At 38.1% G+C, this 26713-nt stretch overlaps 1 protein-coding gene across 3 annotated transcripts in view; it reads left to right on the top strand.

Moving 5' to 3' along the window:
- Positions 1-26713, top strand: part of NFKB1 (nuclear factor kappa B subunit 1) — a 115096-nt gene that overhangs the window by 47833 nt on the left and 40550 nt on the right. For 2 of the 3 annotated variants that reach the window (XM_019738929.2, XM_019738928.2), the window contains exons 6-7: positions 16607-16755; positions 25609-25772. In XM_019738929.2, the coding sequence (XP_019594488.1) occupies positions 16607-16755; positions 25609-25772 (313 nt within the window). Of the gene's footprint in view, positions 1-4733; positions 4782-16606; positions 16756-25608; positions 25773-26713 lie in introns of those variants that run through there. The other variant, XM_074323026.1, reaches the window with a different exon arrangement.

The raw sequence follows: 26713 nt of genomic DNA, 5'->3' as shown, positions 1-26713 counted from the left end.
TTGCAATTATTTTGACGTTCAGATATATTGAGAGGGTATTCAATCAGAATAATGTGTTCAAAAGTTTATTGGATTAAATAGTTTTCCTTCAGGTACTTCCAGTACCATTGGGATATATAGTTAGTCATTTATTTTTGTTTGCATGAAGCTTTAGTGATTTTCCGTCCTAGTTGATTTAATTTCATTTTTTTGAATATCGATATATGTCAATCTCATAATCTTTCATTTAAATGAAATTAACTAGAGATTTTAGAAGTCATTATGAAGTCATTTTATTACTTTTTTAAATAGAAATATAGATGCAAAAGGGATCAGTCAGAGCCTTGATTTAAATTGTGTTCTGGATTGTTAGTTTAGAAACCTGAATCCATCTAAGCCTATAACATTCCGTTTGTAGATTTCAGAGCCTTTTGGTCTTCCTTCCTTCCTCACGTTCACGTAGCACGGATTTGTCTAGTGCACACCACATGCCAGGCACAGTGCTAAGTTCTGCGGTCTCACCTGAACTGACCATTTCCTCCCCCACGGTTACATGGATCATCCAGGAAACACATACATATGGATGATGATATGGGTGTTGCCCCAGGTTTTGCTGGAGGAATATCAAAAGATGCTCTGCAGTGTGTGGGTGCAGGAGGGCTGGGCGAAACTGTACCCTCACTTGAGAGCACCTCCTGGCTAGATAGTCCCAACCTCCTCCATTTATGACAAAATGCTCATGGCATTTGATAGGTGTATTTCCAAACCAGAGACAGAGAGCTGGGTATCCATCCCAGGCACCTTAGAAAGAACAAGTGACACCAAATGTACCTCACTGTCTACTTTGACAGGGTTGTTGGAATGGTGAAATAGTGAGACGCTAGAGATCTCAGTTTGGCACTTCAGGAGTTAACAGTATTTCTCTTGCTGGTGATGTCAACCTGGAGGGATATTTCCAGCTCCAAGGATCTTTCCCGGCCACTTCAATATAGTTTATCGGTGTCTTCAATGGAGGCCTTATTAAATTTGCAGTGACATGAAGGGGTAGATAACAAATATTTGAGTTCAAATATTTGAAAAGCTGGGGCAAAGGGCTAAATTCTTAAGCAGAGATATTTAAAAGAGATGAATGCATCCGGAAAACAAATTACCACAAGTACAGGGTGAGAGAGATATGTGTGCCAAGTGTTCTAGAAGTTTTAGTTAATAATAAACTCAACAAGAGCCAACAATGTGATGTGACTGCCAAACAAGTAATTCCACATTAGGCTGCATTAATAGAAGTATGGTATCTAAGACCAAGGAGGCAGTGGTCTCACTCCCACACCAGGAATACTGTGGACGCTGCTGGGCACCACATTTATAGAGAAATAAAAGCCAACTTGAGTGTGTTCAGAACAGAATGGTGACAAAGCTCAAACCTTTCTCAAAAAGGGAGTAGTCGTTGAGCCCGAGAATATTTACAGCCTGGAGAATTTGGTTGTCTTCAAATATTTGAATGGCTGCTATGGGAAAGAAGGATGCGATGTGTCCTGTCTGTCACAAAAGGCTGAAATAAGGAGCAATGAGTGGTAGCCCCCGGAGAGGGAGGTTGCAGCTGTCACCAAGAATTAGAGCGGCCAGAGGGTGAAATATATAACTTCAGGATGAAGTTCACTGTCATTTATTGTTGACTGGTTCAACAATAAACTGGAAGACAACAAGGTAGGGAAGCTAACTTGTGTTAAGATCCTTTACGATCCGTAAATTCCTTTTGTTTATGCCTTTCAAAGATTTTCTGCTTAATAAATTATAACTTCATAATAAGGAAAAAAATATCAAGATTTGGTTATAGGGCAGTTATAATTCTCTGGCGAGTCCCTAAACATAATATTTAGAAATAAATAGCCTGCAGAACATTTCATCCGAGCGTCAAAGTGTATGATTTATTTCATGTTTTGTGTTTTAGTCTACGTATACAGGCTGAACAACATAAAGTTATCCCATTGAAGGTTTGGGGCAGGTTTAAAGTCCTGCTATTTTTCCAAATTACTGGCTAATATTATCCTAGAGCTTGTTAGAAATTTTGGTGTTTCCCCCTTTTGCTTACATCATTGTATGTAGACGGTACAATGCGTTGGTTAACCTCAGTCTGACACTTAGATCGCATTTTCTCTTTTGTCCTATCAGTGCCCAGGACGTAGATTAACCAACAAATGGCAACAAGAAATCAGACAAAGAAAATTTCCCAGTTCTACTCACTTGTAATTCTCCTAATTTAGGAGGGGTTTTCCACAGGAAATCACAGAAGAATAATTGAAATGCTTTTATCTTATGTACTTTCCTTCTGAAGAAAGGAACAGCTAATTATTTTCTTCCCAAAGTGGTCCAAATTCTTGTACAGGCAGCTGTATTTACTATAGTACAAATTAAATTCTACATAAAATAATGTCTATAAATACTTTCAGTCATTAAGGGCCAAATTAATTATGTCTCTGACCAGTGGATTTCAGAGAAGGTGATAGGTTTTCTAAAAAGAAAAAGATATCATGAGGATGATTCTACGCCTCTAAGAAAAAAGAAATCAGTGATATTTATGTATATGAATTTTAAAAATTTTTTATTAAATTTATTGAGGTAACATTGGTTAATAACATTATATAAATTTCAGATGTGCAACTTTATAATACAACCGAAGTCTAGTCTCCTTCCATCACCATGTATTTGACCTCCTTACCCTTTTTGTCCTCCCCACCCACCTTCCCCTGTGGTAACCACCATTCTGTTGTATCTGTAAATTTGTTATTTTGTTTGTTAGTGTGTTTTTGTTTATTCATTTGTTGCTTTTGTTTTATATCCCACATAGGAGTGAAATTATACAGTTCTTGTCGTTTTCCATTTGACTTATTTCACTTAGCATAGTTATCTCAAAATTCATCAATGTTTTTGTAAATGGCAATATTTCATCTTTTTAATGGCTGAAGAGTATTCCGCTGTATATATGTACCACATCTTCTTTATCCAGTCATCCATCAAAGGGCACTTAGATTGTTTCCATGCCTTGGCCACTGAATAATGCTACAATGAATACATGGGTGCATACCTCTTTACGAGTATTTTCAAATTTTTCAGGTTATATCCAGAAGAGGGTGATAATGATAGCTCTATTCCTAATTTTTTGAGGAAACACCATACTGTTTCTATACAGGCTGCACTAATTTACATTCCTACTAGCAGTGTGTGAGGTTTACCTTTTCTCCAAATCCTCTCCAAACCTTATTATTTTTTGTGTAATTGATAATAGCCATTCTAACAGGTGTGAGGTGATAATTCATTGTAGTTTTGATTTGCATTTCCTTTATAACTAGTGATGTTGAACATCTTTTCATATATCTGTTGATCATCTCTATGTCTTCCTTGGAAAAGTAGTAATTCAGGTCCTCTACCCATTTTTTTTTTTTAATCAAATTGTGGGGTTTTTTAAATTGAGTTTTATGAGTTCTTTATATATTTTGGATGTTACCCCCCTTACTGGAGGTATCATTTGCAAATATCTTCTCCCATTCAGTTGGTTGCCTTTTTGTTTTGTTCATGGTTTCTTTTGCTGTGCAGAAGCTTCTTAGTTTGATGTAGTCCCATTCATTCAGTTTTGCTTTTACTTCTCTTGCCTTTGAGGTGAAGTTCACAAAAATCCCTCTGAGACCAAGGTCCATAAGTTTAGTGCCTATGTTTTCTTCTATATATTTTATTGTTTCAGATCTTGTATTCAAGTATTTAATCCATTTTGAGTTATTTTTTGTGTATAGTGTTAGATAGCATTCTAGTTTCATTCTTTTGCATGTAGCTTTCCAGTTTTCCCAACACCATTTACTAAAGAGACTTTTCTTTTTCCATTGTATGTTTTGGACTCCTTTGTCGAAAATTAGTTGCCCATATATGTATGGGCTCATTTCCGGGCTCTCAGTTTTGTTCCATTATTCTGTGTGCCTGGTTTTCTGCCCAAACCATACTGTTTTTATTATTGTAGCTTTCTAATATAGTTTAAAGTCAAGGTGTATGATACCTTGGGCTTTGTCCTTTTTTCTCAGGACTACTTTTGTTATTCAGGATCTTTTGTGATTCCATACAAATTTAAGGATTTTTTTGTTCTATTTCTGTGAAAAATGCCATTGGCATTTTGATGGGGATTGCATTGAATATTAGATTGCTTTGACTAATGAGCCATTTTAAGAGTGAGTGTTAATGAATATGGAATATCTCTCTACAAAATCAGTAATATTTAATCCCAAGTAAATTTGAGTATCGAAGAGGCAGAAGATATCCTGAATTATCTCAAATTAATTTTGGGTTAAAAACATTATATTGAGAGACTTTAAAACTATTTTAAAAGAATGTTAAAAACGTACATTAATAATTTCTGTTTTCAAAGAATTAATAAATAGGAAATCTAACATTTTTATTTTGGACATACTTCAATCATACCTTACATGTGGCCTGATTCTTCTAATTGTTGTCATGTAGTTTGTACGGATTTTAAAAACTTTATAAATTAAAATTTCTCATTCTGTCTTTTCTTGCTTGTCTGTTTCTTCCCCACACTTGTGTAATGGAAGCATTTCTGACATATCCCCAGAAAGGACAATTCTTTATTATCAGGACTTAAATATCCAGGGCAAGGCCCCCCTTGGATTTACTGCAAATAAACACTTTGGGTACTCAAAATCAGTTTTAATGACAAAAGTTGAAATCTTTGCCTAACATAAAGGTTTTTCTTTGTCTCTAAATTTTGATTTTCCATGCTATCAGAGGCCTCATTGCAACAGGTAATCTGAGTGTTGAGTGTATGTTTTCTCAGTTTGTAATTGTGGTGAAATGTAAAATGTTCACAATTTTAAAATTAAGTTTACCTATTAGCTTCCTTCCAACTCAGAAATTCTGTGATTTTAAACTTTTGTTTTCAGTTTGCAAATGTGATCTTTGGGTGTTGTCCTGTGTGTCCTATACTTATGACTAGGAATCATAGAATTTTAGAGCTGGAAGACACATTAGATATTATCTAGTGCATCTGCAAATGAAGAATTGAGAGGCCCAAAGAGGTTAGGTGCCTAATGCAGCGTCATAATAATAAATGGCGACTAAGACTCTGGCCACTTACTGCAACACTGAAAATTAACCAAAATGTTCTTACCTGAAAATTTTCAGATTTCAGGAGAACATTCTTCTACAAATTTAAGAATTTTGAGGCATATATATTAATTGCAATTTTTTTAAACTCTAGAAACTATGCTGTCATCCCCGTTGGGTTTTCCAAACCTGGAATGATACTTGAAAATAAATTACAACTTTGGATAGGGTAAAGCTTCCTGATGATTTCCCACTCCTGGGATTTTTTTTCAGTGACTTCGCGTAAACTGACACTATGAAGTTAGAAGTGCTTTCCAAGGGGAGGGTATGTCTCTGGGTGCTTCTGGGGAAAGCCCACCTGTGCAGCTGCGCTGGGATGGTGAACACGAGATCAGCTGTGCACATCACACAGAGCCTGAGATCAAGGCAGCACTTCTCCGCTGCCCAGTCTCACTGCTATTCTGCCCAGAATCAACCCTCGGTGGTGGTTTTCCACCCATCCCTCCACCTTGGTCAAGCCCCAGCACACGGGAAATTGTATGTCAGGGTTAAATGCTACCTGGAAATAGAATGTATAAAAACTAAGATGTTTTATCATGTCTGCATCCAGTCTGTCTACAAATGAAAGTTATTTTTCTCATTGGAAAAGCCTAAGAGAGTACAGTGCTTCAAAAAATAATCCTCTTTTAAATAAAAATAGTGCCAGGGTTAGGTGTTCCCAACTGTGATTTCAAGCCAAGGAGATAGTAGAACTCACAGGTTAGCTGCCTTCACGTACTCACCTTCCGCTAGAACTTTTCAGAAACTCCTCAGGTAATCCCTCATAGCTATATTAGTGAGGCGAACTCTGTCACATGACAGTGACCCTTCAACAGCCCTGAAGGGAACATAGCTTGGTTGGCCCTGCTGTCAGCATCTTTTCCAAATGCTGCCTGGGAGCTTTTCACTACTTTGCTGCTCCCTCCTTCCTCAGTGTAGCCTGAAGCCAGTGATTATTAGTTCCTTTAATAAATATTGATTAAATAAGTACTGGTTCTGTGCTGGGGGTTGGAGAAATAGAGAGAAGAATTAGCACCTTTGTCCTCCAGGATCAATTGGTTTAATAGGGAGACTAAGATATGTCCTTAAATAACTGAAAAATGATAATACCGTTTGTTTTATTCACTACTATATAACCAGCACCTGTAGCTGCCATGTAGGAATTGCTGAATAAAGTACTTTTTTTAATGAAAGAATGAATGGCCTAATCGCTCTAAGGTAAAGGTAAACTTATAAGAGCCAGCTAGTTGTGGTGCTCATAAAAGACTTCAAGGCGGAAATTGCATTTTGGACTGGAGCTTGAGGGAAAGGTAGAAATTTGAAAGCATAGATCTAACCAGAGAAAACAGCACTGGCAGAAAAATCAGCAGCAAAGGTTCAGTAGAAACCTCTGAGGTTGAATGGGCCTAGTGAGTAATTCTGCTGGAAAAAGAGTACAAGAAGGGGAAAGACGGAAATAAGGTTAGACAGATACAATAGGGCCAAATCTTACAAGACTCAAGGATTTCGACTGAATTGTGTAGAAAATGGGTAGATTACTTGAGTTTTAATCTAGAAATCATATGCCCTAATCAGAATTGTGCTTTAGGAATATAAATCTGGTAGCAATCTGCTAAGGGAAATTGGAAGGGAAAGGCACAGGGACACCAGTTTAAAAAATTTGCGGTGATTCTCATGAGTTAAACTAAGAGTTTGGGCTGCGGTAGATAAACTAAGGCAATGAGAGTAGAGGAAAGGGACAAATGGCAGAGATTTGGGGGATGCCACCTGGCCAAAATTGGGCCACTGATTAAATGTAGAAGACAACAGAGGAATCTACGATGATAGGAGGAGTTGGGTACAATTGCTTGGAGTGTGGTGCTCCATTTGCTCTGGGGTGGAGTAGGTTTCGGAAGGAAGGCAGTTAGTTCAGTCCTGGGCAACCTGAGTTGTAAAGATGTTGTAGACGAGAAGATGCCCTGCAAGTAGCCAGATACGTTACAGGTGCTTCAAAGGAAGGTAAGCATATGCGATTGAAATTGAGGAGTCATCTAAATGGAGTAGATAATTGAATCTGGGAGACGAGATAAGAGTGTCAAGAGAGTGATCATGTTAAAGATTAAAAATGAACTGAGGATGGATCTCCGGCGAAACTTCTCTTTGGGGAGGAAGAAGAGTGCCTTCGCCGAAGCATCCAATGAATTGGGAGGGGGGAGTATCGAGGCGGGAATGGTAACTCATCCCAGGCCTCAGAGAGGTTAAAGGAGATGAATAATAAGAAATGGCTGGTGGGTTTGGAAACATTGAGTCCGTCATGACCTCCAGTCACATGTTCATTTCGGGAGAGGAGAATTAGTTAATTTGCAAAGGACTACAAATTAAGTAGAGTTTCAGCATTGGTGATTAGAGCTTTTCTTGCATTCTTGTTAAGGAAAAACAGAATGTCCCTGAAGCAGATGTAAGTATCTTTTAAGAACCTTTCTCACTGGATTATAGAGAAAATCAAATGGAAGAATGGTTCTATACTTCTGTATTTCTTGGTGTAGTGCCAGGCCCATAGGTTTCAATAAATGCTAACCATTACAGTTGTCATCGTCATACTCAGGAAAGGGATTTTTTTTTAAAACTAAGGGAGAAGAATGGACATGTTTTGTGGACGAAGGGGAAGCGTCCTTTGGAGAGGCAGGTAGAGGGTCATTCAAGGTGATCTGGAATAGGTATGTCATTTAGGGCAAAACCAGAGTGGTTATCCCTGGAAAAGGGAACAAATCTACATTGCTCTGAATTAGGAGAGGACGTATGAAGTAAGGTGAAGTAAAATGTGAAGTTCTGAGCCTGGGTAACAGTAAGGAGAAGAGCGGTTTAAGAGACTCGCATGCAATGGTTTCTACTTTCTCATTAAAGTCAGAGGAAATATCAACTGCGGGTACCTGCTTAAGGCATGAAGAGACAAGAACCACCACAGACATTTGTTTTGTGCCAGCTATGTATCAAGAACTGTACTAGACACTTTAAATTAGCTCCTTTAATCCTTGTGAAAATTTAGAGATTGTGTATTTGTACTCACATTTTATAGATGAGAAAAGAAGGCTAAGTAACTCACCCAGGAGCCCACAGCTAGCAGTGGCAGGACCTGGTCCGTCTGATTCCAGAGCTTGTGCTTTTTATTGAAAGGGAGCTCAGCAGTTGGAGATCTTGGAGGGGCAGCCCTGTACTGCATCATGATAAGACCCTAAGGGGTTATTCCTGTCAGTCACCACAGTGAACAGCAAAGAAGGTCCCTCTCATTTCAAGAGTCAGGAACTGTGAAATTGGGGTGGATCAGAAATGTGAATTCTTAATCCCTTAGGGTGATGCTAATAAGGCAAGGAGTAAAGAAAATGTTTGAGTCAGGTACTAAGACTTTAGTACAGCGTGGTGATGCCTTCTGGGCAACAGCAGTTAGGGTGGGAAGAGGGAATGACAAGGCAGTATCTTGGACTTTAAGAGGAGAGATGGTACCTTGGTTTTCCAGGGGAGATAATTCAAGAGTCACATTCCCCTTCACTTTCCCACAGCTGCCGGAATTCCTGTCCCTCAGCACTTAGCATCCTCTTACCTCACGGCAAGTCCAAAGCCCCCACCCAGACACCCTCTGCCAACTCCGGCTAGTGTTCTGCTCTGGTATATAATAGTCACGCCCTAATTTAAATGATTTAAATGGCCTATTGAGAGGCTACACTAGGATCTAGCCTTTTTTTTTTTTTTTGAAAAGACAAAGTAACGAAAGAGAATATAGTTACCTTATTTCCACCTAATTCAACTCTTTATGTTTTGGTGAATTGGTGAATTGCCTTCCATAGATAGCATTTTAGTTATTTAACTATTTAATCATCCCTTAATTATTTAATCATGCATTCACTAAAGAATTAATTATTGAATGCCTACATCATGATAAAGATTATTGCAAGCACTGGGGCTATAGCAGGGAAGAAATCAGTGTCCCCACTCTTATAGAGCTTCTATTCTCATGGGGGAAATAGGAAATAATCGAATAAGTGAAATGTGTAGTACATTAAATAGTAATGAACACAGGGAGAAAAATAAAGCAGGGGAAAGGAAACCAGGAATGCAGGGATTAGAGTGTGGGAGTGGTAACAGTTTAGCGAGGAGTAAGGTGAAGGGTTAAAGCCTCCCTGAAAGAATGACATTTCTGCCAAGCCTGAAGGAAGGTAAGAGGCTTGCAGGTCTGGAGGGCAGGGGAGTGCTGGGCAGAGGACACAGCAGGCACGGAAGCTCCCAGGTGGGGCGAGGCCAAGATCAAGGAGGCTGATATGGCTGCAAGGGATTAGTAAGAAACGAAATCAGAGAGGAAATGGCGGGTCCATCGCCCAAGGCCTTGTATGCTATTGTAAAGAAAAGGGCTTTTAAGATGGAAACACACTGGAAAGTTTGGGGTTCTTTTCTTTTAACTTCTTATCATGGAAAATGTTAATCATAATATACACAGGATAATATAATGAGGCCCCTTATGGTACTAATCATTCAGCTTCAACAGCTTTCGCTTTTGGAGGACTTTGAACAGAGGAGTCACCAGACTGGCGTGACCTGACTTGAACAGGATCTCTCAGGAGGATGGGCTCTGGGGAAGCAGGGCAGGCGCAGGAAACAAACTTAGGAGCAAACACTCAGGAGACAGATCGTGGAGGCCTGAAACCAGAGAGTGGCAGTGGAGGGTGAGAAGTGATCAGAATCAGGATACTTTCGAAGGTCTCACTGGATATTACGTATATTTATGCTTTGTGCAGAAAAAGAATTTGATAATGCACATAGTATAGTGAGGAGAGTAAAAGATGTAAAAAAGAAATGGTACTAGAATACCACTATTTTAAACTTTGTTTTCTGTTAAGAATAAACCCAAGTTCCCAAAAAATGGTTTATAAATGAGCACTTGTAGTACAATCCATCCATAAGTTATAAAGAGTCTGTTCCTCCCATAAGCTTTTGCAACCATGGATAATTGTCCCAGGCAAAGGGTAAGGATTTTTGTGTGATTAATGAGGTTACTTGATTTTCGGAAAGAAGCATGATTTATAAGAAGCTGTATTTGATGCAATGAAACTGAAAATTAAAATAGAACAACAACAACAACAAAGAATCTCCACATCAAAGTGTGACAGAAAACTCAAACTTTCAAAGCAGGCTTAGACATACACAGAGATTTTATTTGTCCTCTCTGCATACTTAATGATACCCTCTTAGCCTTTTTTGTTGTATTCAATGGCGCAGTTTGCCCTTCTGATCCCAGCCTAACATCTGCGCCATATGCTGTTGGTGAAACAAGCAGGGCATTAAACAAGGTGAAAGAATGTGAACAAATCAGTGGAGATCCAGGAGCGCTAATGGAAAAACACCAGGTCGTCAGCCCTGAGTGGTCACAGAGGATATTTTCCTGACCTCCCACATTTACATTCAGAAGACTCAGGATGAATTCCAAGGTCCTCTTGTTTTGGATGTCTGACCTTGTGTTATGCCCTTCTTAATCTGTCTGAACTTCTGTTTTCTTCTCTGCAAAATGGGGATGATAGTGCCTACCAATCCTGTCTACCTCACAGGGCCATTGAGAGGCCTGGGGGGGAAGCAGGCCCTTGATACATAAAAGAGTAGGAAGGAAAGAAACTGGTGCTTCCATAGTCCCTGTCACGTGCCAGGCACTGGTGTCCTCCCAACAGCCCTCTGAGGTCACCTTATTGGCCCATGCTGTAGACGTGGGGCGTGAGGCTCAGAGAGGTTATATAACTTGTGTAAGGCCGCTGAGCTGGAAGAAAAAGAGCTGGGATTTGATCCCAGACTGGATCAACCTGAAATCCCTGCCTTAAAAAGAAAGAAGCGCTTTTACTGAGCATCTTCCTATGTTATGCCAGAAACTGTTAGACATGGTTCTGTACTGCCTTGTTTAGTAAAGGTTATTCTGTACTTCCTGGGTGCTCAACAAATAATAAAGAACAATGAAACCTGACTATTTTTTATCATTGAGAGGAGCTATATTATGAAAACAAGGTTCTGCTTTTTTTCCTTTTCTTCTCCCTCCCTATCCCACTCTCGCTCTTCATCCCCTTCCCCCACCCCTTTTCTTCATTTTATATTCTGACTTGCAACCTAACAGAGAAGAATCAATGCATGGTTTATGTCTGTGGCATGATGTTTTCTACGAAGGAGCCTTGCAAGAGTGCACTTCTGCCACCTCACAGCTGTCTCTGAGACCTCTTTCTCACAGCACACACCAACAAAACCAAACGAACAAGTTTTTCAGGAATAACTTTCATGTACCAACTCTGTGCTGGGCAAAGGAGAGCTACAAATCACTGGGCAGACTGGATACATACAAAAGAAAAGATGATTGAGCCAAAGGGTAGCCAGTGCAATGGAAAATGTGAATGGGCTTTGGAGGTGGACAGACCCAAGTTCAAAGGGCTGCCCACTCACTCCGGTTATAGGAATATGGCTGGTTTCTCCATCTTAATGTGCCCTCAGCTGTGGAATGGGGTACCACTACTGCCTCCACAGAGCTGATGCGAAAATCGGCTGAGTTAACATGTCCCCTTCCCTTCTATACAAACAGTAAGTTAGGACATATACATGTATATGCTCTGGGGATTTAACAAGCAGAAGAGCTAAGATAATAACCCTATAGTTGCCAGTTGGTTTTACCATCTTCTGGTTGCAATATGTTGTGTGGACTTTTCCTGCCCACTCCCATCACATTCCCCCCAAAAGGGGGGATGTGCTGAAGTGGTGAGGAGAGTGTCATGGAAGATTCAGAATTAGGTCTTACCCTTGAAGAATGGGTGGGTCTAGGTAGAGAAGAGAAGGCTGGGACAGCCCCAGGTGGTAGGAGCCACTTGAAGAAAACCCTGAGAAATAGTAATGAGCATGACCTAGAAAGTGTTACGTAGGACTCACCACAGAGCCTTTGCACATGCTGTTCTCTTCTCAACCTCCTCATCTCCTACCCATCCCTTCCCTTGTTCCATTTCTAGGCTTCTTTCAGAGCTCAGCCCTCATTCTCCCTCAGGAAACTTTCTCTGACTTCCTGACCAGGTCAAATCCCTACTATATATATTCTTTGTAAGTGCTTCACAGCTATGCATTTACATTTATTTATGACATTCGTTGATTAGTTTTGGTCCCCCTCTTTAATTCCCGCAGAACAGGGGTTGTGTCTGGTGTGCACTCACTGTGTATCCTTTCACTCCCTGACTGACTTCAGGGCATGGAACACAAACGAGGCTTAATAAATACTCAATAAATGGACACATTTTGGTTATCAGTGAGGTAATAGCCTGGATAGGAGAGAGGGTTGATGCTTGAGATTGCTAATCCCATGAGATGTCAAACACTGTATCAACTCCTTTAATCCTTAAAAACAATCCTATGAAATCACATGTGTTATTACTTTCATTTTGAAGATGAAGAAACTGATAGCCAAAGATGTCAACCATCTTTCCCTGTTGACTCAGCTAATAAGTGGCAACAGAGTGATTTGAGCCCAGCAGCCTGGCTTGAGAGCTCTTGGATTTAACCACTTTGCTCTGGTGCTTTAGCGCTGGAGAACAAAGTTACGTACATAAGTAAAGTCAGAATAGATTTCTGTTTGAAAATTGTGGATTTTTTTTCCTCCTCTTCTTCAGTTATCATCATCATTATCATCACTTTACGGGTAAATTAAGCAGAAAAGAACTACTTCATATGTCACATCTTACATTCATGTTGACTCTACATTCTGTGATTTGGTCACATTTACTCAGCGAGTAAATTGGACATTCCAAGTTCTGATTCCCAGAAAATTCTAGACTACTTCTCTTAATCACCTTTAAAGAAACAGTATGTACTTTGCCAGAGCATGACAGAGTTGTTGTAAATAAAAGGAGGTGATTTGACTAAGTTTGGTATTATCTGAGACTTCGGTTTCCATTTCTTACGCAAAAAGCAGATCTAGCCTGTGGTCATCAGTAGGTATTGAGTCATAAAGCTCCTGGAAGAAAGGCTTAATTTTCATCAAGGAAGCCACGAAATCCTGAGCACCACCAAGAATGATAGGTGTCACTATAATAACAGAACTATTACTAGAAAATTAACCAACCCCATAAAATATGGCACTCTGGAAAAATAAAACTTACCCTAGGAATAAAAATTGCTTAATCTGTCATTTATTCTAACCACCTGCCTTTAGACAGGATTTTTTAAACAATCATCTCAGGGCAGTTGTATTATTTAAAGATCTCTAAGTAGAGGAGTACATTATGGTAATAAATAAGGCAATAGTTAACACTTGTGTACTACTGTTACTTACTGGACAGTGTTTTAAAGACTATACTTGCATTAACATATTTAATCTTCACAGCAAACCTATGGTGTCCAATTATTATCCCCATTTTACAGATGAGGAACTGAACACTGCCCAAGGAATGTACCCCTCCAGTACATGCTCTGGAAGTGTCCCTTGGTAGCTGATTACTCAAATTGTCACCTTTGTCTCCTTGGCTCTAACTGAAAGCTTAACCTGTGTTTAAGCCATTAGTGCTTAATTAAGAGCCTGCTATATCCAGACTCTTTCAAAAATAACCTACTGTTTCTGGCAGATACTGGGTTGCTTTCTATAAATCTGATGTTCAAGGGAACCACTATTCAAGGAAGTAAAAGGGAGGCTGAATAAAAATCATCAAATTCTCCATGGAACTAATTAATTTTTGAACCAACTTCAAATAGCTCTCAGTCATCGTGGCATTTTATAAAGTATGTCCTCCCCTAAGTTAGAATTCCATTGTCCTCATTTGTCACATAACCTGAAAATAGTATCATTATTTTTTTCTGTCCCCACACTTCAGCTTTCTTCTTTCAGTCAGTATTTTGGAAAGTACACAAAACCCAGGGGCCTCCCTGTCCTTGCCGTGTGGTCTGTGTAAAAACCAGATGATACCATGCTGACTTGAACTCTTTCAAATGGCTCAAACAGCGCATTAGTCACTGGCAAGTTTTTCATGTCCTTTACCTCAGAGACTACCCAGTTCCTCATTCTTGCCGCCCTTCGATCATGCAGTAATAGCAAGAAAACGCTGTGCTTTTTGAGGACACCTCCTACCTCTTTTCTTCAGTGCCAGTGACTGATTCCTTCATAGCAGTGACACTGAAGGACCCAGATATCCCAAGTGACTGGACTTTGATCCCTGGGTTCCTTCTGGTGTCCTGCTGAAGAAGAAAGCATTTCACCCAAGTGAAGCATTTTGTCATGCCTTCCACTGTTGCATTTCTGTGCTTAGTGCACTTAAAAGTGGTTATCACTTTGTGAGGGGTGTAAATGTCTAACTATTACAATGTTTTGTACACCTGAAACGAAAACAAAACAAAACAAGACCTAGAGAAAAATATATTTGATGAATAAATTTAAAAAATAAATGAACCCAAGGAAGGAAAACAAAAAGTGGAATTACACAATCTATTTAGTGCTCTTTTACTGTTTATTTACTGCTGAAGAAGTCCTTACGGAGTATGTCGTCATAACAAAGCCTGACTTCAGATGTCAACCCCAAAGGCACATTACTGGCCTTAGCAATCCAGGGAGTATGTAGGGACAACAGCCAAGTTTGGAGCAAACCCAAAACTTTTTGTTCCCTGCCCTGTCCTGAAGGGCAAAGACTTTCTGCCTGTTATAAAAGTGAAAGCACGAACTTCATAATTACTTCTATGCCCAGAGGGCTTTTTCAAGTGCTGTATCTGTTTAAGAAATTATCTATTTGTGCTTTGAGGTGGTCAAAACCTAATTTAATCCTAACCGGTCTTTGTGATTAGCTTGCTCTTTGTGATTAGGTGGCCCTGTCCCTCGGGAATGGCTGTTAGAGAGTTCAGAAGCAGACTTTGGCCGCAGCTCTGAGCCAAGGTTCAATCAGAGAAGCCCCAACATTTCCAGTGGAGCCACACTGTTGGTTAGAGGGGAATCTCTCCTTTGCTCAGGTGGGGAACTTCTCTCCCCCAGAACCCTCTGGGGAATAATCCCAGCTCTTATCACCTTCTCCTCTTGCAGTGAGAGATTGGATTGGGAAAAACATCCATACAGAAAAAATTCTTACAAACACCTGCTTCAGTGGGATGAATATGAATCCCTTTGATGATATTTATAGAAGTAGACTGGTTGAAAAGGAGTCTGTCTGTTTCCAAGAACTTTTACTGGAAAGTGTAGGTTCTGCCTCAGATTTATATCCGAAAGGCTGCCATCAAGAATCCATTGCTAGATGAAATTCCTCTCTACTTTCTTTCCCTTCTGAGCTAAAGGCTGCTGTGGAGATCGAAGTATTTCTAATGATTGTCTAGTTGGGAGACCCTCTTTGTAGGGCATGGACTTCCTCAAAAACACCAATAGGAGCTGAGGACACAGGGTGACCAGCTGTTAGCCCTAAATGTCCTGGAACCAGGAAGTCCTAGGCAAACTAGGATGGCTGGTCACCCTTGGAGGAAATATAGTGCGTTTCCAGCAGTTTGGCCGAATTTATGTCAGGATTCTGACTTACAGGATTCAGGAAGGTAAAAAGAAAGCCACTCGTCTTTTCTGTTAATATGATTTTAGTGTGGGGGCTTTCTCAAGGAAGGTGTCTGTGGTCTACTATAGGGGTCTGAGGACCAACTGTAGGAGAAAGGGTGCCCAACCTCTCTTTGCTTAAAATGTCATTATCCCCATGCAATTTCCTTTTAATTGCTGTTGTTAACATTTTAAAAGTATAACAAAAAAATAAATTACCTTAAATAGAAAAATCTGATTTTTTAAAATAGCTAAACAGGTGTCCTATCTAAGGATTTGCACTTAGGAAGTGCACATATTTTAATTGAAGAAACTTACTATGGCCTGGACCTATGTAACTCAGTTGTCAGAGCTCTTAGCAGCGAGTGCTGCCAAAGGCTGTTGTATCCTGACAGATCACTGCAGGCCCGGTCTGTGGGCTTGGGTGGCCATTGCCAACCTTCAGAGCCAGGTCCCTGGCAAGAGTCTCTCCTGCCTAATCTCATGGCAGAGACGTAGGATGCACTGTTTCTGCTCATCTCCTTCCTTCCCTTGATTTCCGTCATCCATCAACCCCAGTTCCCTTCTGACAGATCGTTTATCCAACTTTTATGACCAGAAATTGTGATGAGGGTGCAGATAAAATGTGTTCTTGGTTAGTTAGGAAGGGGGTGCTTCGTGGCTACACAGCGTCCTCCAAGATGTGCATTCGAACTTTACAAATGCAGACCGTATTATAAATGATCTGCTTCCTGGAGTGGATCCTCCACACAAAAAACGGCTACCACTAGCATTTTCATTTATTTCTATCTCATTTGTTCACCTCACATTGTTAAAAATAGAGCTGTGGTTGTATATGTACAGGTATACCTGACTTTATATTGTACCTTTTATACTTACTGGCTTGTCCTAAGCGTTTTACCACATTGCAATGTAGTCAGATGTACTAACTTTTTAAATGTGCTTCTTACATAGATCTGCAACTATGTGGGACATGCAAAGGTTATTGTTCAGTTGGTCACAAACGGAAAAAACATCCACCTGCACGCACACAGCCTGGTGGGGAAACACTGTGAGGATGGGATCTGCACTGTAACTGCTGGACCCAAGGACATGGTGGTCGGGTAAGTGAGGCAACATGATGCTGTGGAAGTGGGAGCAGACAGAATATGGCACCCAGGGATAGTGATTGAAAAGGCCCTTTTTGTTAGGGGCCTTTCCAAGACCAAGAGAAGGCCTGAAAATGAAAATGTGCACCCTCACTTGAACACTGAGACATAAGGTGCCCACATGTCTGGATTTCCCTGAGACAGCCCAGTTTGCACCTGTGGCCCTGGCCTAATTACTTAACAGCACCCCCTTTCACTCTCAAAAGGGGCCCAGTTTGAATGATAAATTATATGATCACTTGACTTCTGATGCATTTGTGCCACTTTTAGCAATATTTTTCTTCTGGAAATAAAGACAAGGACAAATTAGAAGAAACCTAACTGTCGCAGAAATCAATACTTTATGAATGGTTTTATGCTCTTGATGATTCCATTAGGGAAGCATTGATTCTAGATTTATAGTTTGAACATTTTGAGCATGAGGTGGATAAATATTGTTTCAGTTCTGTGCTGCTTAGAAAGTGTGCACAGATAAGAAGCCAAGGAATGCACATTTGTTATGGCATTCATTAGACTTGGAACGTAAATACAAAGTGACATATTCATTTAAGGGTTGGTCTGACAGATCAAAAATCAATTTGAAGTGAATGAAATATTATAAAAATAAATTCAGTCCAAAAGAAGTAAGACATTTTTAATTTAATTTTTAATTTATGTTTAATTTTTTTAAGGCTGTCTTTCAGGGTTTCCTAATACTGGTTTAAATAGTTTATGATAAAATCCCAGTTAATCTGGACTATTCATGCAAAAGAAAGGAATTGTTTAAATCAACTGTAATTAAGCTGATGGTAGCATTTCAGGCTTTGAATTCCGATCAAGTTTCAAGTTGGTTGTTATTGGGGAGGTTGAGCTTTCATGTTCCTAGGCATTTCTTTGTTTGACTGTGAAAATATTCAAGTGTGAAAAACCTAGAGAGAGAGCTTTCTTTTAAGTCACTAAAATCTGATTCTTTTGATGTTAGAAAAAAAAAGACTCTAGATTGGAGGAAGAAGCTTAAATTGATTTGAAAAATTGAACTGTGCTTTATATGAACTTGTTTCAACATCCTCTTGAAAGACTGGCCCGTTTCCTGTTGTATGTCACCTTGGTTCATCGTCTGTTTTTGGAATACTCTTAAAATTCCTGACTGACCTGTGAGAGCTTTGAAATGCAGGGTAATCGTCAGAGTTTCAGACTAATTGATCATTTAGTGTTTCTGCAGATTTTCTCCAGTAGTCTGCTGTCAGTTTGATGTATTTATTCTGTTTGGTCCTGTTTAATCTGTGTGATAATCATATCCTTTAGAGGAAATTATAGCTGAAGTTTCTTACTAATAATGTTTGTTATTATAAAACTTCCAGTATATTGTCTATAATTTGGGGTTTCTGTGGTTTGGCTTAGTAATCTTTCAGGATTTTAGAAGGAACTAATAGTTATTTAATTTGGGACCTACAGCAGGAGTCAAAGTAAATTCTCTGTTTCCAAGGAAAGTGAGGAAATCCTCTACTCTCTTAGAGTGCTGGAGTGTGGTGTTCAGTAGTTGGGAGAACTCATTCATTCATTCATTCAGGAAACATTTTAATCATCAAAGCTCCTAAATTTGGTCATCAAAATGTGTGGTCACACCACTATGGGATTTCCTAACCCTATGCAATTTCATTAAGAAATTTAATCAAGAAAATGCTACTTGAAAATTACTGTAGACTCAGTAGACTTTTTTATTCAGAGTGTTCTATGAAGCGTTGGTACTCCCTTTGTAATTTGATTTTTAACTGAGAAACTTTTGCTTACCATGTTTTCTGAAATATAGTATATGCTTCATGATTAATTTATCTCTCTTTTTCTTTTTTTTTTCCAAAGTTTCCAATGTCAGAACCTGTTGGATTTTAGTAAAAAGAACATTATGCTAGTAGTCTGGAAACCAGAATCCTATTTCTAGTTCTGTCACTCTCAACAGGACTGGGGATAATTTGCATTACTTCTTGGGGACTTGAATTTCTTCCCTTATAAAATATGAGTGTTGAGCTACAGAATTTATCTCCAGGCCCTTTTTATCTCCATAATTTTAGACAGAGCTAACATTAGCTAATAGTATAAAATAACATGAGCAGACTTGCCATATATGTATTTATGGTATGTCATCGATTATTATTATTTAGTTCTAACTTGTAGGTAAGAATAACACAGAAATTTAGGAAGATAGCCAACATTATTCCTTAGACTTGTCAATACTAGAAGTGGAACCAAGATAACCTGTTTTCAACAATACAGCTTAGGCTATGAGTACAGTATAGGTTTACAAGCATGGCACCCATCCAACACATCAAAAAAGTTATATATAAAAAAGAAAATGACACTGAGTAGATCAATAACCTTTAAATTATTAAAAACCAAAAGAATTACCTTTCTTTGGGTTCTCAATAAAATTCAGTTTCTATTTTTAAATACATTTCATCTATATTAAAATATCCATGTTTTCGATAACTAAGTCATGATTACAAGTTTGATTGCTTTAACTTGAGGTATTTTTTCCCTTTTAATTTTGTTTTGGTTAGCTTTAATTTTGTCTTTTTATTTCTTAGTCATTTATTTAGTTGGCCTTTGGTGCCAGTCCTCATAAAAACAGTCTTAGTTTGGTATTATATGGGTGACCCTGAATATCAACAATTTGTTTCAACATTTTAGTTCTCTGAAATTTTCATGCAATGGAAACTGTTACTTGACTTTGCCTTAAGCCACCTTCCTCACCAATAATCACCACACCCTCTGTTTGCTTCCTGGCAGCCCTGATTTAGAGAGATGGGAAGTCTTTTTTTCTAACTAATATTTACAGCATATACCAACTGGTGCGCACTGGAAGTAGATATTTAATTACAAAACTACGAAAGAGAGCATGGCCTCCCTCATTGAGCTAGTGCAGATCATATTAAATTGCTGTTTTTGAGGGTCCAAAAACAATTAATTATTGGCAATTTCATGATTCAACCTTAACACACAAGGAGCTGTCTGGAGGAAATAGACAAATACGGCCTGAGATTGGAGTATCCAACTTCCAAATTAGAGTGTGAGTTAGGGGCTGCTTTTAAATCTCATGCTAGCTGTGTCGTCAGTGTTTGAGTCCTGAAAGGAAGAGAGGCCAAATAGAGGGGCCGCTTTAGAATCCCAACCCAATGACATGGGGATTTGAACCTGCCCAGAGGACATTTTGAGTAAGAAACAGGATTGTAGTCCCAGTCCTATTATTAAGTGTGATAACCTTTGTTTTTTAATTTTTGTCCAGTTTTATTGAAGTATAATTTAAATATGTAATATTTACCCTTTAAAGTGTACAGTTCTGTGAATTTTGACAAATACTCATACAAACACCACCATCAAGGTATAAAATAGTTCTGTAATAATGTCTGCTCTTATTCTCTTTTATATTTTATTTTACAAATTTTCAAACATATACAGAAGTAGAAAGAATACCACTAAACTATTCTGTTTATCCCAGTGTACCTGTCACCCATCTTCAACAATTATTATTTGTGTGTGTGTGTGTGTGTATGTGTGTGTGTGTGGTATTTTTTTTAATTAGTTTCAGGTGTACAAAGCAATGTAATAGTTAGCCATTTATACCCTCACAAAGTGATAACCACCACCTCGCCTCTAACATCATATATAGCTGTTACAATACCATTTTTTATATTCCCTATGATGTTAATTATTACATGGGCAATCTTGATTTTAAACTCCTATCTAGATTTCTTTCAGTTATTGATATCTGATTTAGTGCCATTCTGGTAAGAGAATATTGGTATGGTTTGAATACTTTTAAGCTTATTGAGACTGGTTTTATAGATAACAACATGGTCTGTTTTAGTAATTGTCTCTGTGCACTTAAGAATGGTAGCCTGGTCAGGTTGAATGAATGTTCTATAAATGTCAATTAGGTCAAGTTGTTTAATAGTGTTGTTGAAGTCTTCTATATTGTTACTCATTTTTTCTCTACTTGTTCTATCTATCATTGAGAGAGGGGTGTTGAAATCTCTGAATATATTTATAGATATATCTAGTTCTCCTTTTGGTTCCTTAAGATTTTGCTGCTTATATTGTGAAGCTCTTTTATTAGATACATAAACATTTAGGACTTTTATGTCCTCTTAATGAATTAATCCTTTTTTCATTATGAAATGACCCTCTTTTATCCCTGGTAATATTCTTTGCTCTAAAATCTACCTTGACTGATACTAATATAGCTTTTTCAGCTTTCTTTTGATTAATATTAACTTGGAATATTTTTTTCCATCCTTTTCATTTTAATCTATTTCTGTCCTTATGTTCAAAGTAAATATGCACTGCATATAGTCGGGTCTTACTTTTTTATTCCATCGGACACTCTATGCCTGTTAATGGGCATGTTTAAGTAATTTATATTCAATCTGATTACTGATATGGCTGTGTTTAAATCCATCATCTTGCTACTTGTTTTCTGCTAGTCACATCTGTTCTTTGTTCCCCTTTTTCACTTTTTCTGCCTTATTTTATATTAATTATTTGTTTTTATAACTTCATTTTATCTCCTTTTTTGGTTTATACCTCTTTCTACTTTTTAGCACTTGTTTTATAGTTTATACTATACATCTTAAACTTATCATAGTCTACCTTTAAGTAACATTGTACCTCTTCGTGTATAGTATATGAACAGTATACATTTTTTTGTCAAAATCAATTTCTATCCTTTTTAAAATTTGTTTTTTATATTTTTTATTTTTAAATTACAGTTGATATACAATATTATATTAATTTCAGGTGGATAGCTTAGTGATTAGACATTTATATAACTTATGAAGTGATCACTCCATAAGTCTAGTACCCATCTGACACCATACATAGTTATTACAATATAATTGACTATATTCCCTGTTCTGTACTTTTGAACGGAATACTTTAACTTCCCCTCTCTCAGCCTTTGTGCTATTGTGTCATATATTTTACATCGACATATGTAAATATATTAGTTTAAATAAATATATGTATAAATATATACATATGTAAATATATGTAGGTAACATAACACGTCAGTGTAAACTATGACACAATATATATTTTTTAATCTTTGCTTTAAACAGTCAATTATCTTTTAAAGAAATGTTAAATAAAGAAAAATGTATTTATATTTACCCACACATTTACCATTTGCAGTGCTCTTCATTTTGTTTCATAATCAAGACTTCTTTGATCTCATTTCATTTTCTTCTGCCTGAAGCCCTTCCTTTAATTTTTCTTGTCCTGCAGGTCTGCTGCTGATAAATTCTTTTGGTTGTTGTACGTCTTTAAACTCTATATTTTGTTTTTCAAAGATATTTTTGAAATGTGTAGAATTCTAGGTTGACAGTGTTTTTCTTTCATGTCCTTAAAATATGCTGCTCTAGGGTCTTCTGACTTGTCTTTTTTCTACAAGAAATCTTCCGTCATTCTATTTTTGTTCCTCTTCACATAGTGTGTCTCTTTTTCGACATCAGCTTTTCAGAATTTCTCTTCACTGGTCTAAGCAATTTGATTATAATGGGCTTTAGTGTAGTTTTCTTCCTGTTTCATGTGCTATAGGGTTCAGTGAAATTCTTGGATCTCTGTTTAAATTTTAAAACTTGTCAGCCATTATTTTTTAAAATATTTTTTCCCGTCCATTCCTCTTTTTGTTCTTCTTTTGGAACGTCAATCACATGTATATTTGGCCATTTGAAATTGTCCCACAGCTCATTGATGATCTGTTCTTTTTACATTTCTTTTCAACTGCTTCATTTTGGATAGTTCTATTACCATGTCCTCAAGTTCACTAATCTTTTTGTCTGTCATTTCTATTATGTTCTTAATCTTATCTAGTATTTTTCTTCTCTGACATTGTAGCTTTGATCTGTACAGGTTTGTTTGGGGTCTTTTTTATATTGTCCATGTATCTCCTTAACATACTGATGCCTTCCACCTTTCTCACTATATGTACCATATCGTTAATAGCTATTTCAATGTACTTGCCTACAAATTCTGTGTTTTGTCTCGTTTCTGTATGTATTTCTATTGATTGGGCTTCATCCTCATTATGAGTTGTATTTTCCTACCTCTTTTTATGCCTGGTAATTTTTGATTGGATGACAGGCATTTTGAATTTTGGATTGTTACATGCTAGATTTTTTTGTATGCCTTTAAATATTTTTGAGTATTGGGATGAAGTTAAATTTGGGAAGAGTTTATCCTTTCTAGACTTCCTTTTAAGTTCTGTTAGGGAAACCAGAGCAGCCTTATCTAGGGTTAATTGGATACCTTAGTAAAGCATTTACCCTGATGATCCATGTATTACAAGATTTCTTAAACTATTCCAGACCTGTGTGTTCTCTAAACATTTTTTGCCTGTTTATTTCTGGCAGTTCTTTTCCCAGCCTTGGGTCATTTCTTCACATACATGTTTGGATAGTACTCAACCGAAGACTAGAGGTGGAGCACCTGTGCATCTCTGAGTGTCTCTCTGCACGTGGTTCTTCCCTGTCTGGTACTCTGCCTATGAGTTCTAGCCTCTTTAGCCTCCTCACATTTTTAACTCTGTCTCCTCTACTGAGACAGATAGCCAGGTCCTGTTAGGAGTCCCTTTCCTGTGCTGCAGCCTGGAAACTAGGCATTAAAACAGTATAATTGTAGGATTCACCGTGTTTCTCTTTCCTTAAGGATCACTGTCCTGTGTTGCCTGTTTCCAGTGTCTGAAAACAACTTTTTTCGTGTGTTTTTTGTTGTTTAATGTTCTCTTGGTCTCTGTTACTCTATCCTTACCTGACGCAAAAGACTGACTTCTATGTTGTTTCATCTATTACCAGAGTAAATTTACTATTCATATAATGAATAATAAGAATGTTGCATTTTTTTACAGGGATTAAATTAAATAATGTACATGAAAAGTACTATATAGATGGTATAGTGTAAAATGCTACACAGATCTTTGTCCTTGCCATTACCAAGGAGCTTACCTCATTTTCCTATAGTTGTGGATGTTCTATATAGGAATAAGGCCTAAAAGGCCAAAAGATGTGGTTTCTGAAAAATTGCCTCTGCCGCCATCCATATCAGTATGTCATGTTGCATATTTTTCTGTGCTGTATTAATTTATGCATTCATTGATTCAACAGACACTTATTAGACACCCGTGTGTCAAGTGCTGTTCTGTGCACTGGAGACCTCTGCCCTCATGGAGCTTAAATTCTCTTAGTGTATGGTCTTCTGTGTGTGTGTCTCAGCTGTCCCACTTTTTTCAGTCACGGTATGGACACATGTCTCTTTCTGTCTGTTGGCTGCTGTATGAGGGCTCATCTAATTCTGACTTTACCTCTTAGGTTTTCTTTCCCTAGTTTACCTGGTCTTCCCACATTATCTTATTCTTTGTTTCAGTCAATCCAGTTGTCATAATATTTCTAGATTTCCTTTACTGATCTTGTCTTTTTTTCTTTCTAGGTAAAAGCTAGAGTAAATGAAAAGTCCTTACAAAAGTCCACAAGGCTTTAACAGATCTGTGCCCACTGACCTCTTCTTCATTTTCCTCCAGCCACCTTGGCCTTCTTGCCATTGTTGTCTTTAGAAAACACCAGGCAGGACCCTTCCTCAGGGTCTTTGCACTTGCTTTTCCTCCGCCGTGAATACTTTTCTTCCACATATCCACATCTTTCCTCACACTTTCTTCAAGTGTTTGTCAGTTGTCATCTTTTCAATGAGGCCCTTTCTGGCCTCTGTCTATTTTAAAGTGTCATGCCTTCTTCTACCTCTACTATTCCCCATTTCTACCTTAGTTTTCTTGGTAACACTTATTATCTTTTAAATTGTACTGTAAAAATTGCTTTGTTTCTTTTCTGCTGTTGAACTAGCATAAAAATTCTGTGAAACCAGGGATTCTTTTGTTGCTGACAAGAGCACTAGGACTCAACCTGGAACTAATAAGGAGCTAAATAAATATTTGTTGAATGAATGAGTCTCTTTAGTAAAGTGCTTTTTTGTTTGTTGGTTTGTTTGTTTGTTTGTTGTATTACATTTATTAAATATACTTCGTTTCCTATACTTTATTTAAAAATAAATGGCTAGAGAATTTTTATATATTTTCTTAAAAATCCCTTAAATAGCTTTATTTAGCTTATTAATGTATTTTGTTCTATATGTATATAGCCTTCATGAGATAAAGTGTTCTCCATCCTTGATTACAGGTATACCTTCAGGCCTGAGTCCCTGTAGAATGAAATCGCATTCTAGTAGTAATACATCATTCCAGCCTTATAGATAACCTAGGAGGAGATAGAATTCCAGGAAAGGGGACCCCCAAACAAGATCTAGACATTAAATCCCATCCAGATACCCAAAGATATCCAAAAGAAAAATCTTTCAAAATATAATATTCCTCTTATTCTCAAAAAGAAGTTAGTACTATATTTGGAATTACAAAATTTTTGTACAACTCTCCTAGAAAACACTTTAAAATGAGTCTAGGTAGAACTTCCTATTGTTATATACATATGTACCCTACTCCCTTAATCATAATTTGAAAGTCTAATAAGCTCTGAAAACCAAAAGATTTTGCTAAGTTTACCATGACTCATTTGGTGGCAAAACCCAATCTGTTCTGATGTGCAACTAGTTATATTTTTCCATTTGGTGAGTCTACTTGATATGCTTCACTGCAGAAATAGTGTTGTGTTTGATTATATTGTGGGGCCCAGCAACTGAGGACTTTTTTTAACTCCACTTTGCTCAAGTGAAACCATACTCTCTAGTCATTGACTGCCTAACTTTTGATTGTTGTTGCTGTTATGTTTTCTCTAGCTTTGCAAACCTGGGTATACTTCATGTGACAAAGAAAAAAGTATTTGAAACACTGGAAGCACGAATGACAGAGGCATGTATAAGAGGCTATAACCCAGGACTTTTGGTACATCCTGATCTTGCCTATTTGCAAGCAGAAGGTGGAGGAGACCGGCAGCTCACAGGTGAGCATCTCTCTCCCAGCCTTGCTCCTTTTGGAACTCAGGCTCTTATTTTCTCGTGTGTAGACTATGTGCTCATCTGTATGCCCCAAGTTTCTCTTTCTCCCAGTCTGTACCCCAGGGTGCTCCCGTCCTTCCCTGCTCAGGTACTTTTGATAGCATCTTGCTACCTGTAGAATAAAATCTCTACCTCCATAGCCTGGCATACAAAGCCATCACAGTCTGGCCCCAGTCACCTTTCTAGGCTCATCTCCAGTCCCACCTTGCACCCCTTCTCCCCATCACTGCCCCCTGAACACCTGATGCAGCTTTACACCTTTGTGTGTGTATTTCTCTACCTAAAATACCCCATGCTTCCCTTTTCAACCTGTCAAAACCAATTCATAATTCAAGACTTAATTCAAAAACACCTCCTCTGTTATACCTTCCCCAGCTCACCTTACAAGGAATCTTTCTTTCTTTGAAATCTTTGGGAACATTATAAACTATTCTCTTTATCATAAAAATACTTTGTTGTATGTTTTCCTGCCTTTACTTGTGTTTTTGTTTTGTTTTTTCTTTCAACCTTATCCCACCACATGCACCATTTCTGCTTTCATATGTTCTCCTTTTGTCTGGCCACTCTGTCATGAGCTCATATTCAGGTGATCCAACAGCAGTCATCATTTTTCCACTAAATGTGTTCCATTTTCTAAAGAAGTATGCAGACTCTAAGCCTTATCATCTTTGACTCCACCTTCTCCCTGTGTTACATCTCCCGTTAGTGGTCCAGCTATGCTGTGCTCTGGTGCTCCACTCCTCACTTCATTTGCATTGTGCTGTCACTTCTAATGCAGTTTACACCCTGTGTCCAGATGGATCTTACTAAGGCCTACATCTCACCAATACTTAGAGTCTGCCCTTTACCTGCAAAATCCAAATTCTGGAAGCTGGCATTTTAGACC

Source organism: Rhinolophus sinicus, linkage group LG02, assembly GCF_036562045.2.
Source record: "Rhinolophus sinicus isolate RSC01 linkage group LG02, ASM3656204v1, whole genome shotgun sequence".
NCBI lineage: Eukaryota > Metazoa > Chordata > Mammalia > Chiroptera > Rhinolophidae > Rhinolophus > Rhinolophus sinicus.
This window is presented reverse-complemented; position numbering and strand designations above follow the sequence as displayed.